Below are 14,572 nucleotides of genomic sequence, written 5' to 3' on the forward strand. Positions count from 1 at the left end.
CTGCGCAGGAGAGCAGGCCCAGGGCCCTGATCAAGGTGTCCCTGGAGGCTCAGCCCCAAGGACCCCCTTAAGCAGCTCTTGGCTATGTCACCGCTGCCCAAGGGGAGCCTGTCCCAGCACACAGATGGGCTGGGCTGGGTTTTCTGGCACCTCCAGAGCCTCTGGAGAGGGACGTGAGCAGGTCTGCAGAGGCACAGACATCTCTCCTTGCCTTCCAGAGGTGTCTGGCAGTGTGGGTGGGTATATCTAAGCACAAAGGGGATGATGGGATCCATGGGCAGCTGGGCAGCTAGTGGCTTCACCTCTTGGGCAGGTCAGGGCTGGAACTGCTGCCTTTTTGGCCTTCTAGCAGCAGATTTTTAAAAAAATCCAGAAAAATCCAGAGCCTCTGGCTGACTTACTGACCTTGAAGCTAAATGAGATGGTGTCGATGGAGATGACGTACTTCCTGGCGAAGTTCTGCAGTGTCCCAGTGAGGAAGGCCTGGGGGAAGAAGAACCCACTGATCCAGAACACGGAGGGGATCCCGTGGCTGATCCATTTCTGCAGGAATTCAATCCGCTGCACTAAGTCGTTCACCCAGGATGCCAAGGGCTTCAGCGAAGGGTAGGCCTGTGGGGCACCCACAGAAGAAAGTGTTGAAGGCATGCAAGGACATGCGGGACCTTGTGCCCCAGTTGCTGATAGCTGCCCAAAGCCCAGGGATTCATCCAGATTGGGAACAACTACAAGCTGAACTAGGCAAGAGACACCTCCATGCCAGGGGAGCAAGAGCCAGCTCCATGTGAGACAGCCCAGTTCAGCTGTGGCGGTTGATGACCCGTTCCCCTTGTTCGGGTGAGCTCCTGCAGGCAGCTGGGCTGGCCGGGGCACGTACCTTGGCATTCCACATCTCAGGGACGGTGTTGTTGTACAAGCTGCTGGCCATCAGCTCCAGCTGAGAGGACATCACGACCAGGCCCTTGAGAGCTTTCAGCAAATCCTTCAGCGTCTGAGCAATCACCTCCAGGAGCTTGTTGTACCTACAGAGAAAGAGCAGAGGGATCAGAGCGACTCAGTGCAGTGGTTTATCGCCCACGTCTGTCCAGAGAGGGTCTGGATCTCTGCACAATGAGTGAAGCTCCTCCCTGTAACCCCCAGCCCCATTCCTGTTTAAAGGGGGTCTCACGGCTGCCCCCCTGGATTGCTGACAATAGCAGATGGAGACACTGATCAGTCCCTGGAGGACAGGGATCAGCTGAAGGCTCTGGTTGGGACAAAACATTTGTTACTGTGGCTGGCAACCCCACTGCCACGTTCAGCAATGAGGTTCCTCAAGGGGCCTACACATCTTGGCTGTGCCCCAAGGGACCACCTGTCCCAGGACATGATCCCACAGGGGTTTTACCTGATCACCTCCTGCACCAGCACTGTGTTCATGGACTCTTCGTAGAGCAGCGGGTATTTGTGGATCACCTCTGGCAGGTTCATGGGGGCAGGCAGTTTTGCCAGGATGACTTTGGAGGTCTCCTCCACGAGCTGGAAGGAAGACAGCAAGTCGGTGAGCATCCTCCCGGCCACGGCTGCTGAGAAGGGGGAGAGTCAACACCTGGCTGGCAGTGCCATGGTGGCACCTGCTGAGAGCTGGTGTTTGTGCTCGCTGCCCACGCTGGGCACTGGCTGCCAGACTGCCGACGGGATTGGGGCACCCACCTCTTCCCTGCTGTGTCCTCCCACTGTGAAGGTCTTGGGTTGCAGCTGCGTAATGGCCCCCAGCAGAGCAAAGGTCTCGTTCTGAGCGAAGGTGATGTTGGCATTGTCGTGTAAACCAAAGAGCTCTGGGCTATCGTTGAGCGGCAGGCTCTTGATGTACCGGAGGTAGCCCTGGAGAGGAATCCACGTAGGTTGTGAGGCCAAGAGCACAGGCATAAAGCTGTGGTGGTCCTTTGGTCTGCTATGGGCCTGGCCCGAAAGAAAAGACTAAGCCAGGGTTGCTGGATAAGCTAAACTCAGCAGATCACAGCCCTGCAGGTTCAGTTCAGAGCTATTCCTTGTCTTGGTGTTGGAGATTCATTCATCCAAGTTTTACACAGCTCCTTGTCTCCTGTCACAGCCAGGAAACCTAACTCGCAGCTTTGCCTTAGGGACAGCTTCTGTGTGGCCTGAGCAATGCTGGCTGACGCGGGAGTCGGGCTGCCGGGGAGGCTGAGGGGGTGGCAGCTCCTCTGAGCCAGGTTTGGTGGCTGAGCAGAGGCCACGGCCACAGTTCGTGGTCTGGCTGGGGAGTTAAATTGCATTTGTGTGGAAGCAAGCACATGCTACAAGAACGGGCATCTTGACAGTGAGCTTCCTGCAGAGCTCCTGGGGTACTTTAGGTATGCGGTATCGAAATGATTCAGAGTACAAAAGCTTTCAGCTGGGGAACTCTGGTGGCAGCTGCTACCACCTCCTGTGCACAGGGACAAGATTTTCCTCCTGTTGCTTGAAACAGATGGAGCTTCCTGAAAGCAGCTGAAAATCCCCAGGTTCTTACCAACTTATATTCCCCCAGGGAACTGGAAACGCAGTGGGTTTCAGGGAGGAGTAGGTCCCCTTTGCACTATGACGATCCCCCTGGATCTATGAGCTGCAATTTGTTACTTGAGTACTTACGTCAAGGTCAGAAGAGGTACTGATCTGCTTGTAGATCCCCGATTCAGAATAAGCAAACTCAGGAATCAGAACCTCAGGCTTGTAGAAATCTTCTAAAATATTCATGACGCAGCGCCTGTCCCAGTCATCTGTCACACGGCCGCCGTAGTTGATCTCCCCAGCCGTGTACTTCAGAACCTGCGAGGGAGCCCACCACGGCTTTCTGACCCACACGTGCGTCATGAGCCTGTTCCCTCCGCAGGAGGGGCCAGCTCACGCGCTTACCTTGTATGGGATGTCAGTGTATTCGCTCAAGAACATCTGCAGCTGACTGACGCAGATGCGGAGGTCTCCATCTGTGAACTCATAGGGGATGTTGAACCCCAGAGGCCCAAACTTTCTCCTCTCCAGCATGGTCCCATGGAAGAAGCAAAGTGACAGCAACAAGGATTTAAACTCTGTGACCTGTGGGTAGGGGAAGAGGTGCTCAGTTTGGGAGAAGACATCCTTGGATGGGGTAAGTTCCTGCGGTGACCTGGCAGAGGAGATGTGCCGATTCAGCAGTGCCACCTGGAGAGGTGGAAACCTCAGTCAGGCTGCTGTGCTGGGGAAGGCTGTGACCCGCTCCCTTGCTTAAAGAGAGCTGCAAGTGCCTGAGGCCAGGCCTCCACAATCCTGTTGCTTCTGTTTCTCAAAGCAAAACTCCTAATTGGCCATCACAGAGTAGATGTAGGCTTAGGAGAAATACCACTAGCCCACCTCTAGCACGCGAGAGCTCTAGTGGAAAGGAAGATCTATGCCTGGAGAGGATCAATATCAACATTGGAACAGGCATGGGCTGGGACAGCAAACCAAAGCATGACCTGGGTCTTACCTTGGGGCAAGAACTCAAGAAGTCATCACTGAAACTAATGTAGGACTTGAGCAGGTTGGCCTTAAGCCCACGGGGGGGCTCGATGGTCATCTTGGAGCTATTCTGTAGGATGGAGACAGGGAAGCGGTTGCTTGGCAGACTGGTGAGCCAGAGGCGAAAGTCCTGATGCACCTGGAAATGCAGAAGGCAGCAAGCGCTCAGAGGGTGCAGGCACAGCCCCTGCAGCTGCTCCTGCACTGACCCTCTGGTTTTATGGGGAACCTGTGGATGGGATGGAACTAGATCTGGGCTCCTCCCAGGGCTCCAGCCTCCTGCCTGTCATCCTCTGAGTGGGCAGGCTGCTCACCTTGCTGGGGTCAATGCCCTCGACCAGTCTCTCCAGTGAAGGCATCCAGCTGGGGGCCAGGTGGCAGTTCTGGAAGAAGACCCAGTTGCCCTGTTCCATGGCATTGCGCATCATGGCTTCAGCACAGGGGCCCTGAGGAGGCAGATGAGAAGAGCTCAGAGACCCTGGTCCATGGTGGGTTGTGCCCTGCTGAGCTGGACGGGGAGACAGCTGCTGGGTGGAAGGACCACTTTCCAGAGCTACAGCCTGGCTTTGTCCCCATGGCTCAGCTGGGTCTTTGCTGTCTGATGGCACAGCAAGGGGCCTTCTGCAGCTTTTGCAAGCCTGTGCGTCACAGCGTGGGAGGGTGGAGGGAACGGAAGAAGTAGGGATGGATTTGGGAGAGGGTCCTGAGGCAAGAGGGTGTTTTCACTGGGCTGGAAGGGTATTCCACCTCCTTGGAGCTAGGCGAGATCACTGGGAGCGCCGACAAGACAGTGCTGCCCCAGGTCAGCACCAGCAGCTTACCTGGCCTTGGCCCAGAGAAATGGCAGACAGCTTTTCAGAGAACTTCATTTCTTCAGCAAACTTGTAGAGGTCGACAGCTGGGTCAGTGCCTGGGGACAGAACAAACACCAGGGGGGTGGTGGCAGTGGACTCCCTGAAGACGACCGAGAGGTCAGTGGTCTGCAACACAGAAAGTTGGTCAGAGCAGAGGGGCCATAGTGGCACCATGTGCAGCACCTCCTCACCCCGCCTGGCCTCCAGCTCCTCTCCAAGTGTGCTCTTGGGTGCTGAGGCCAGAAATATGTTCAATAAGGGCCTAGTACAGCTCTCCTCTGGCAGCATTACGATCTGGGCAGTGACCGCTTTCCCATTTGTCAGTCAAACTCTTCCCTCGTACGCTTGCACTATCTGCTCCCTCCCAGTGTGGTTTAACTGGCGGACAATAGGTAGGATATCCCTCTGTCCTGGTCTGAGCGACACGGGACTAATTTCTCTTCTAATGCTTGGGAAAACTGCACTTTTAGAAGATTCTAGAAGATTCTAGTGTCTGAATTTGTGTATTTACTTTATAGCCAGCTATGGTGTGTGGGTTTCAAGATCTCAGTGTCCTCCAGCTTGCCAGGTGTGGGAACGAGGAGGAGCGAGACCCAGACACTTGACCCAAGCTGGCCAACAAGATTATTTCATACCATGAATGTCACATTCAATATAAATTAGAAAGTTTGCTGCAAAATTCTCTCTCCCTTAATGGCTGCGACCCAGAGAACTTCTTGCTGGTGCCAGAACCCTGAGCCCGTCCCTTCCTTCCGAAGCCGCAGCACTCGCAGTGTCCCACATTTGCTGTCCCTGCTGGGAACGCACAGCTTCCTGCTGATGGAATGGGCTGAGGATAATCCCAGTATATTTCATATTGGTATTGGGATCAATAGTGGTTCTTTAGCACTATTAATGTTAATTATTTAGTCTTATTCTATTAAATCTGTTTATATTTCAACCCTCAGGTTTCTTTATTTTTTCCCAATTCTCCTTCCTGGGTGGGGAGGGGTCATCAGGTGATAGAATAATTGTCTAAATGACAATAAGTTGTTGTGAGTTTCTCAAACCATAACACCCTCATCTAAGACAAAAGTGTTTCCCCAGCTGCGGGGACACTGTTGGTGCAGCCCCTCTCCGCAGCTGGAGAGAGGCACGAGCACTCGCACTGCTGACAGCCCATCTACAGCGAGCTCGAGGCCTCCCGATCCACTCCTGGCCCCACCAGCGCTTCCTTTTGGCTTGTTACCTGCGGCTCAATGAAGCGTCGATCCAGTTTCAGCACCACAAAGTCCTGCATGGCGTTGGTGATCTTATCTCCCCGCAGACACCGCAGAACCAGCAGCTTCTGGAACGCATCAAGCTCAGCCTCCCACTTCCCAGGCAGGGGCTCTCTGCAAAGCAATGAGGTGCATTCTGGGGGGGGATGTGCCAGACCCTGCAGCCCCCCAGGAAGCCCCCAAGCTGCCACTGGTGTTTCAGAAGGGACAAGGACCTTTCAGTCACTTGGCTGAAGTTGTTGTCCGTAGCTTTGAAACCAGCAGCAGGCAAACCAGAGCTCCTTCTGCTGGGGAAGTGCCAAGTACTGCTGGGCTAAGGCGTCGTGTGGCTCTGCCTTGGGCAAGCAACACGCAGAGGCAAGAGCCACCCTCGAGGAGACAAGGCGATGCCTTGTGTGGCACGGCACTGACTGTGAGCAGAGCCAGCGCTGTGGCTGTTTCGGCTCCTTGTGGTCTCCCGTTACCTGCCAGGGGGCTGTACAGCTAAGCTGACAAAGCAGGCGGCGCTTGCCTGTGAGGCTTAGGGCTGTCAAAAATGGCTCTGAATGCTTCAAGGTTGGCTGCAAAATCACTGGCGAAGCCGGAGAAATTCTTCAGGTTGCTCAAGGCCAGGATGTCTCCCCACGCTCTCTCGTACAGCCAGGCCGGAGCTGGGTTCTCCCACATCTCCTTTATGGTCCCTCCTGACAACAGGTACCGCCACTCATCCTGGGAACAGGATAGGACATGATGATGGATTATAGCCTACCTGCCTGGGCCTGAGGCATGTGGATTTGTGCCATATCCAAGTAAAATCCTGTAACAACTTTCTAGCTGTCTCTCCTGCCAGGTGTGTGTGTTGACGAGTAAGTGAACTGGAGGGTCTGCTGAGTTTGACATCACTGTTCAGCTCCCACTAGCTTTTCTCTGTCTTCTAATCCCTACCTGCTCCCTCTGAACTGGCTAACCTTTGCAGCAGTCTGGCACCAAACTCGCAAAAGCTGCGGATGATTCAGGCTTGGCAGTTCTGCATATAGACACAGGGAAAGGTTTGAGATCTGAATGAAGAGAGAGGCCCCGGGTTTGCCTGCAATCCTGCCCCCAGCCCCAGGGAACAAGCTCCTCTTCCACCCCGGCGTGCTATTCAAGGGGACTGAACAAGCTGGGCTTGAGTTGCTCTGATGGGATCCCATCGAAGGACTAAGGTGACTTGCTCACCATATTGATCTGCCCATCATTCATCAAAATCCGGACGCAAACCAGGAAGGCAAACATGAGCTTGTGCTTCTCAAAGAGGCTACGGCACACATTGGTGTAAAGACTGAAGGTGATGTAGTTGTTGATGTTCATGATCCGGTCCTTCAGGGTGTCTGGAAAAAAAGGCAATGACAAGACAAGGGTGGTGGGTGCTGTGGGTGGCGTGGAGGGTGCTCTCCCTGTCAGATGTTGGTGCCTCATCGGGGGGGCACACCTGTACCCTGCCCAGGAAGAACAGTCCAGAGAAGGGCAACGGAGCTGGCGAGGGGTCTGGAGAACAAGTTTTATGAGGAGCATCTGAGGGAGCTGGCGGTGTTTCGCCTGGAAAAAAGGAGGCTGAGGGGAGACCTTATCACTCTCTGCAACAACCTTGAAGAAGGTTGTAGTGAGGTGGGGGTCAGCCTCTTCTCCCAAGTAACAGGCGATAGGACAAGAGGAAACAGCCTCAAGTTGCGCCAGAAGAGGTTTAGATTGGATATTAGGAAACATTTTTACAATGAAAGGGTTATTAAGCATTGGAACAGGCTGCCCAGGGAAGCAGTTGAGGCACCATCCCTGGAGGTATTTAACAGATGGGTAGACATAGTGCTTAGAGATATGGTTTAGTGATGGTTTTTGTCAGTTAGGTTGATGGTTGAACTAGATAATCTGAAAGGTCCCTTCCAACCTAGGCAATTAAAAAATTAAAAAAAAAAAAGATGTCGCTGTCAATACAGATGAGGCACAGAAACCCCTGTGAAAGCACAAGGCCGTGAGACTCAGCACGCAGCAGAAAACACTGCCCCAGCACTGGGAGGGAGCCCACACTGCCCCACGGCAGCCTACACGGGCCCAGTCACCACCAACCTGGCTAACACGTGCTGCCGGGTGGGGAGAGCTGCCCTCAGCCCGGCACCAGCAGCCAGGACCTGTGGATGGAGGTGACTCTGTGACAAGCAGAGCCACGCCATCACCAGGATGGCACATGTACCTTGCCTGTGCCCTGGCACTAACATCCCTCCCGCCTGGTCAGACGGGCAGCAGAGAAGTAGCAGGGATGAGAACAGAGGACAGGCTGTGACCAAATCTTCTCTTCCCTTGTGTGGGCATAACTAGGGGCAGCTCTGGCCCATGCTGAGAGCCAGTGCAAGCAGGGATGTTTGCCTTGACTCTGCAGGTGTCCTAGCTTCTGCTGCCACTAAGCCAAGAATGTGGAGTAAGGAAGGGGAAGGGAGGGGGATGTCCCGGACGGGCACCTGCTTTCTCGGAGTTACTGATCCCCATTTGGAAGATGTTGAGGAACCACTCAAGTGAGTACTGGTACATGGGGTCCACGTTGGACAGGTCTGAGACACAGAAGTAGAGGATCTGCGAGCGGATGGCAACGGGCACATACTGCAGGCGGGTAATGTTGATGTCCTTCTCTGTCTGCTCCGCCACCATTACCTTGGCCTGGGGACAGAGGAGACGTCATGGTTAATGCAGCGCTGGCAGGGGATGCACAGCAGTGGGGGAAAGAGCACCTCCACCTCTGACCTGGATCTCCCCTGCCTTGAGCTTGGACGCCTCCAGCACTTTGATAAGCTCTAAGTCATCTACGGGGTTTCCTTCAGAAGTGCTGAGCCGATACAGGATCTGGTCTTCTATCTTCTTCAGCTCCTGACGCATCTCAGCATTGCTAACAATTAGCTGGTTTCTAGCTTCTTCTAAGTCAGGCCGCTCTGCAGCTACCACTTGTCCCAGCAGTTGGTCTTCCAGGCCACTACAACAAAAGCCATGGAGGTGACGATGGGGGCAACAAGCCTAAAGGCTTGAGGACTGTAAGGAATGAGGCTGAGCATTGTTGGCAGCTAATGGGGTAAGCAGGTACCTGGGTGAGAGGGTGAAGTTGATGAGGGTGAGCTTCGTGGAGACCTCAGGGTTGTAGTGAGGGTTGGGCAGGTTGGTGGTGATGTACATCTTGAAACCGTCGTGGTAGGGGATCACCGCATCCCCCATCTTCAGCACTGTGTTGCCTTGCTGCTTGTAGGTCTGTACCAGAGAGAAACACATGCAGGAAAGCTGGGATGGTTACCTCTTGTGAGGGAAGGCATCCCGTGGCGCCCTGCTCTCTGCAGAGAGGAGAGAGTCTGAAGAATCTCTGACGGAGGAGCTCAAAGCTCCCTGGCAGACCTGAAGGCCTGGACCTGAATGCAGCAGCTGCATACCATGGTCCTGTCTGCCACGCCAAGACAAAATGCCTGCTGGCAGGAGACTGGGGTGTGCAGAAGGCTGCACACACGGAGCAGAGGTAACATCCATTTGAGTGCTGCCTGCCCAGAGAGACCTGCAAACCCACCAAGTCCCACTGCACCCCAGTCAGATACCCGCTTCCAGCCCGGCCAGGTGCCCACTGCCCTCCTTGCCAAGGTGAGGTACAGAACCTGTTTCAGCAGGACAGGCTCCAGGGCCGGATCCAGCTCTTCGCTGACATTCTCCAGCAGGAAGGGTTTCCCAAAGGTAATGGCATTTTCCAGACTGCTGAGGAAGTCCCGGTCACTCATTTTGGCCACCTCCAGGCCGTTCACCTTCTCCTGAAAGGCAGCAGGGAAGGGCAGGGTCTCTGCGGTGTCCTGCCCACCTTCATGTCCAGCTCTGGTGCATGGTACACGTCTCACTAGGCTGATTCAGCTCCCCAGAGCAGCAGAAATAATATCTTTCCTTGCTCAGCTAGTTTTTGGCTATTTTGGCAAGCTTGGCCCGTGTCACCAGACACTACAGACAGCCCGAGGCAGCAGGAAGGGAGGGAATAGGAACAACCTCCTTCCAAACCCGTGTCCCTACAGAGCTCCACTGCTTGTTTGCCTGCAAAGTAAGAGCAGGTGGGTGGGAAAAGCCTTCAGGGAGCAAAACAGGAGCAGCTGCCAGAGCCTCCTGCCTGACCCTTCAAAAGGGCAGTGTGTGGCTTTCTTCCAGGAGAGCAGAGGTGGTGGTCTGTGTCTCTTGTACTCTGTCAGCAGGGACTGTGCTCACTAGCCAGGTAAGGCTACCCCGATCCCTCCCTGTCCTAGGGACCCCAAAGGCTGTTATGGGAGATGCTAGTGTTGTTGTATGGGAGATGGATGTGGAGCTTGTCCGGTGCTGGGGATCCTGGGCTGGGACTGTGGAGGGTCTTGCAGCTCTGGAGCCCAAAGCCTGGGGCTGCTCTGGGCAAATCCTTACAGAGAGCTGCTTCCCCTCTCCTGGCAGACCTGGCTTTCCTCCCCACAGCTCTTACCAGATTCTTGATCCACTTGTTTGCTTGTCCTTGGGGATCTATGTAGTGAGTCCAGCGCTGGGAGAACTGTGTTATTACCCCATTCTCCACAGACAGGGTGTCGTTGGGTAAGCCAGCAACCTAACGGGGTAAAAAAAAAAAAAAAAAAAGCTGTTGGGAACAGCTAGTAGCACAACACAGCTGAGAGGAGAGAAACCCTTGCTGCCCTGTCCCCTGTGTGGTCCCACTGTGGTGGGGAGGGTATGGTGGGGAGGGTGTCTCTAACAGCAGCTGAGTCCAGAGCCGCAGCTCTGCCTGAGGCGGCTGAGCCATGGGACAGAGCTCTGCTGCCTGAGTTAGGCTTACAGCCGGGGCTTTGCCGTAAGCCTGTGGCTTGCAAAGGGGAAGTCTTATGGGTTAAGCCTGATGCCCTGAGAGCTGCTACTGCTGCCCTGGATGCTGCCGCGTCCTCTCCTGCTCATTGTGCAAGGAGCCCTGGCAGCAATTCCAGCTCTGCAGTGTGGAGGTGCTCGGTCATTACTGAGCTGTTTGGTTTGGGGCCTGTCCTTTGGTACAGGTGATGTTAGTGAGTGGTGAGCTCAGTGTTTTAGCCTTTGCCTGAGGCACCTTCAGCCTGAAGTGTTGGGTTTTTCTGCAACTTGCCTGCCAGGAGCGGATTTCCACAGGGTCTCCAAGGGTGCTGATGAGGTTTGGCTCCTTGGTGTGAGGAATGTTGTTTTCTGACAGCTGCCTCAGCCACTCGTTGCACAGCGCTACGCGGTAGTGACCCTGCCATGAGAAGCACTATCACAGCCTTTCTTTTGGTTGCAGCTAGCCTGCTGTGAGCATATAAACTCTCCTGCTTCCGTTCAAATGAGACCCTGTGCAGCCTCTGGCACAAATGGAGAGATCCAGGAGGGATCCTTTCTCCCAGTGGATCTGGCCAGTGACAGCATGGGGCCAGGAGAGCAGAGGAACTAACTGAGCCCTGTGGGAAGCATTGCTCGCTTACCGTAAAAGGGCCCAGGTAGGCCACAAAGCCAGATGCAACCAGCACGTCCCCAGTGATGTTGCTGATCTTGTAATCCAGGTTCTCTACAGTGTCCTGCCAGCGCACCTTCTCATCAGCCAAGCTGTTTATGAGCTGTGGGATAAGTTGCACACATGAGAGGTACTGTGTGGTCTAGCCTTGTGTCCTCAACCTGCTGCTCTCTGGGTAACGCTGCAGCCGATGGTGACCAGAGGCTGCAGGGTGACCTCTGCCATATCCTGAATTCTGTCCCCAGCTTTGAGCACATAATTCTGGGATTACTGGGCTGCTCTCAGCTGTCCTGGAGACTCATTGCTGGCTGAAGAAGCTGTGCACAAGAGGACAACAGCTTTTCACATCAGTGCCTGGCTAGCTTAGCTTCCCTAGTCCTGTAGTGCTGCTGAGATCTGGCCAGGCAGCTTCAACCTAGAATTGTCATAAGTTGCAGGCACAAAGAGGTTTTCATCACTGTACTCCTTGACTTGAAATCAGGTTGTCTCATGTAAGCAGGCAGAATGCAACTTACCATATCAGCACGGCCCAGTCTCTGCTGACACTGCTCACACTTCATCTCCAACTCTTCCTTCTTGGCTATGCACATCTTGTACTTGTCTTGCAGCATGGCAATGCCACTTTCAACCTCCCTTAGGCGTTCCTTAGCTTCCTCAAGGACCTGCTGAGTGGCACGCAGGTCCTCTTCTGCCTCCCGCCAGGCTCGCTAGGGACATGCACAAGGAAATGGTGGGTATGTTGGGCATGTGGCCAGGTTCTTCCCCAAACAGTGAAAGACCTTGGAGCAAGAGTTGGTTTTCCATAAAAGCACTAGGTGATACTGATATCCTTCCCAGTATGACAAAGGTTGACCTGCCTGAGTCCAGGGGCAGGTCATTGTGCAAGCCCAGGAATAAAGGTAAGAGGACATTTCTGCATAGCTCCAAAAAGCCAAGAGCCTGTGCCAGCTTAAACAAGCTCAGGATGTGGCCCAGTGGTGAAAACAAAGAAAGGTTCCTCTGCTTGCCCCAAAATAATAATAAAGAAATAGCTAGGCTTGGAGAGGATTAAGGCTGAGACACTAGTGAGATGTTGGAATGCTTCTCTAAGTACAGTTTCTGCTGAGCCAGGAACCCAGCACTAAGAACAAGGTATCACTTCTGTCCCAGCACATTCTAGGCTGATTTCTTCTATGTTATTACGTTACCAGGTTTTGGGGCTTTTGCTCCGCTAAGGCTTGGTCTGAACATTATTACATCCTGACCTGCAGAACATGGTGACTCTTGGCATCTCCTGCAGAAGGGGGCTGCTAGTACTGTGTTCCCTAACACCTAGAGCAACTGGGTCACATTGCCTCTTACCCGCTTGGGCTCCACGACCTTGGCCACAAAGTGGTACTTGTGCATGGCACGCACCCACTGGCAGATGGAGGTGCAAGCTTTGGAGACCTTGGCGATGGCAGCTGGCTGAAACTCCTCACTGTCAATGTAGGGCTGGATGGCCTTGATCACAGAGTCCGCAATATTGTCCTGCAAGGAATGGTGTGAGAGAGAGGAGATCGGTGATGAGGGTGCTAGAGATCTGACTGAGGAGGGTCTCCAAGGGCTTCCCTCACCAGGACCTGGCAGGGTGGTTAAGGCATCGCACTGGAGCAAGAGGAATCAAATTGCTGCATGTTGAGGCCTGGGAGGTATGGCTGTGGTATTGGGTAAATCCGTTCGCATATCACTTCCATCTAGCTCCTCCACATGCAAAGAGCAGAGGGACAGAAGGGGAAGACCTGTGTGCCTGGGTCCCATTGTCCAAGGCAATGAAGTGCTGCCAGCTGACATGAGGACTTCCAAGCCAAATATGCCCTCATCCTCTGTGCTGCTGAAAGGTGTTGCCCATAAAGAGCTTTAAGCTTCATTGCTGTGAGAAGAATCCCTGTGAGGCAATACCTGATCACAGCCTCCCTCGGCTATCACTTACCTTATCGTACTTAAACAGGCTGTCCAGGAACTTCCCTGGGTCCTGGAGAAGGCCCCTGCCTGGCTCCCAGTAGTCATCCACCTTGGTGCCTAGCTTTTCTCCTGGCACCCTTTTGGGCTTGACTCCTTTCATAATGCAGACAGCTTCGATCACCATCTTCACACCGAGGGGAGGCCGCTGCATTGCTCGTACCTTCAAAACCCAAATGGAGACAGTGGGTTGGCTTGGTTCTCAGTGAGAGGGGATGCTCATCCCTCAGCTGCCCCTGGGGAGATTGGGACCAGAGGTGGGACATTTAGAGGATGCAATGGACAGGCAAGAAGGGCAGAGGTAGCTGAAGGCAAAGCTGGTTATCAGAAAGGGCACGGAGCAAACTACTGGTAGGCTGAAAAAGCCTGATGCTCTGACAGGTGTATCTTGCAGACTGGAAATGTTTTGGCATAGGAGCTAGATCTGTCTGGCCCTGGGGAGGAGGTCATACAGAAATGGGACACCGGCAGGCTTTCCCCCTTGCGCTGTGGGCTCTCATTTGTCTTGTACCCCACCATAGCAATGCTGCAGCCCATGAGCTGGACTGTAGCACTTGTGGAGGGACTGCTTGAGTCTTTCCTCAAGCAGGTAGCTAGGAGTGCTACTGTGGCACCCTTGAGATGGTTGTGGGTGTCAGGACCCTTAAGGATGACTCCTGCTTTTTCCCTTTTAGTGCTGACCATCCTTGCCATGTTCAGCCAGAGCCAATCCCAGGCCTTCCCACTGGACACAGTCAGCAGAGGGGCAGAGTTTGTGGCAACGCTGAGGCTGATCTATCCCCATGCAGACACCCTCTGTGCGAGGGACTTTGACTGGCTCTTTGACTGCCCTCAGACAAAGCAGTTCCTTGAGTGGTTCTGCAGCACGGTGAGTGATGAGAACGTGCTGACCCCAGCTGAGGTGGAGGCCTACGATGCCCTGCTGGCTTCAGGCAAGCCCATCCTGGAAGGGGATGCCCTCGAGCAGGCATTGCAGACTTGCTGGCAGGTCCCACAGCTCCCACACATGATACCAGATGATGAGGGTCCCTCTCTGGAGGCCCTGCAGCAGGAGCTTCAGGACTATCGTGACTGTCAGCTCTGGCGGTACAGCAAGCTGCAGGCTCTGACAGCCAACCTGCAGCAGGAGCTGAGGTATTTGGAGGAGGAGGAGAAAGCAGTGAAGCGGGACTTGAGGAAGGCCGAGAGGGACCTGGAAGCAGAGATCTTCCAAACCAGCGCTGTCCTGAGCCAGATCAGCAAGGCTGCAAAGCAGCTGGCAGAGTGGTGTGGGGACATGGGGAAAGACCAGCCACCAGCACTGCTGTGCGAGATGGATCTTGGCCCTTACATGGAGCTAGAACAACAGGCCACTGATGCATTTGAGAGGTTCATCCAGCAGGTCCTACCGGGGACCATCCAGGCTCCAGGTGCTCAGGGAGAAAGTGCACAGGGAGAGAGCAGCCTGAAGGAAAGGTTGGAGGCTGGAACAC

The 14,572-nt window shown here is 54.3% G+C and overlaps 1 protein-coding gene across 1 annotated transcript in view; it reads right to left on the minus strand.

The window, feature by feature from the left end:
- Positions 1-345: 345 nt before the first annotated feature.
- Positions 346-14,572, minus strand: part of DNAH1 (dynein axonemal heavy chain 1) — a 70,571-nt gene continuing 56,344 nt past the window's right edge. Inside the window, exons 55-76 of the mRNA XM_054216060.1 lie at positions 13,072-13,263; positions 12,462-12,629; positions 11,636-11,827; positions 11,092-11,223; positions 10,743-10,868; positions 10,101-10,220; positions 9,268-9,417; positions 8,715-8,875; positions 8,381-8,606; positions 8,101-8,296; positions 6,827-6,978; positions 6,141-6,337; positions 5,599-5,743; positions 4,338-4,496; positions 3,831-3,962; positions 3,485-3,655; positions 2,896-3,075; positions 2,632-2,808; positions 1,693-1,863; positions 1,388-1,518; positions 878-1,022; positions 346-612 (exon numbers count right to left, since the gene is read on the minus strand). Coding sequence (XP_054072035.1) covers positions 346-612; positions 878-1,022; positions 1,388-1,518; positions 1,693-1,863; positions 2,632-2,808; positions 2,896-3,075; positions 3,485-3,655; positions 3,831-3,962; positions 4,338-4,496; positions 5,599-5,743; positions 6,141-6,337; positions 6,827-6,978; positions 8,101-8,296; positions 8,381-8,606; positions 8,715-8,875; positions 9,268-9,417; positions 10,101-10,220; positions 10,743-10,868; positions 11,092-11,223; positions 11,636-11,827; positions 12,462-12,629; positions 13,072-13,263 — 3,690 coding nt within the window. The remainder of the gene's footprint in view (positions 613-877; positions 1,023-1,387; positions 1,519-1,692; positions 1,864-2,631; positions 2,809-2,895; positions 3,076-3,484; positions 3,656-3,830; positions 3,963-4,337; positions 4,497-5,598; positions 5,744-6,140; positions 6,338-6,826; positions 6,979-8,100; positions 8,297-8,380; positions 8,607-8,714; positions 8,876-9,267; positions 9,418-10,100; positions 10,221-10,742; positions 10,869-11,091; positions 11,224-11,635; positions 11,828-12,461; positions 12,630-13,071; positions 13,264-14,572) is intronic.

Source organism: Rissa tridactyla, chromosome 10, assembly GCF_028500815.1.
Source record: "Rissa tridactyla isolate bRisTri1 chromosome 10, bRisTri1.patW.cur.20221130, whole genome shotgun sequence".
NCBI lineage: Eukaryota > Metazoa > Chordata > Aves > Charadriiformes > Laridae > Rissa > Rissa tridactyla.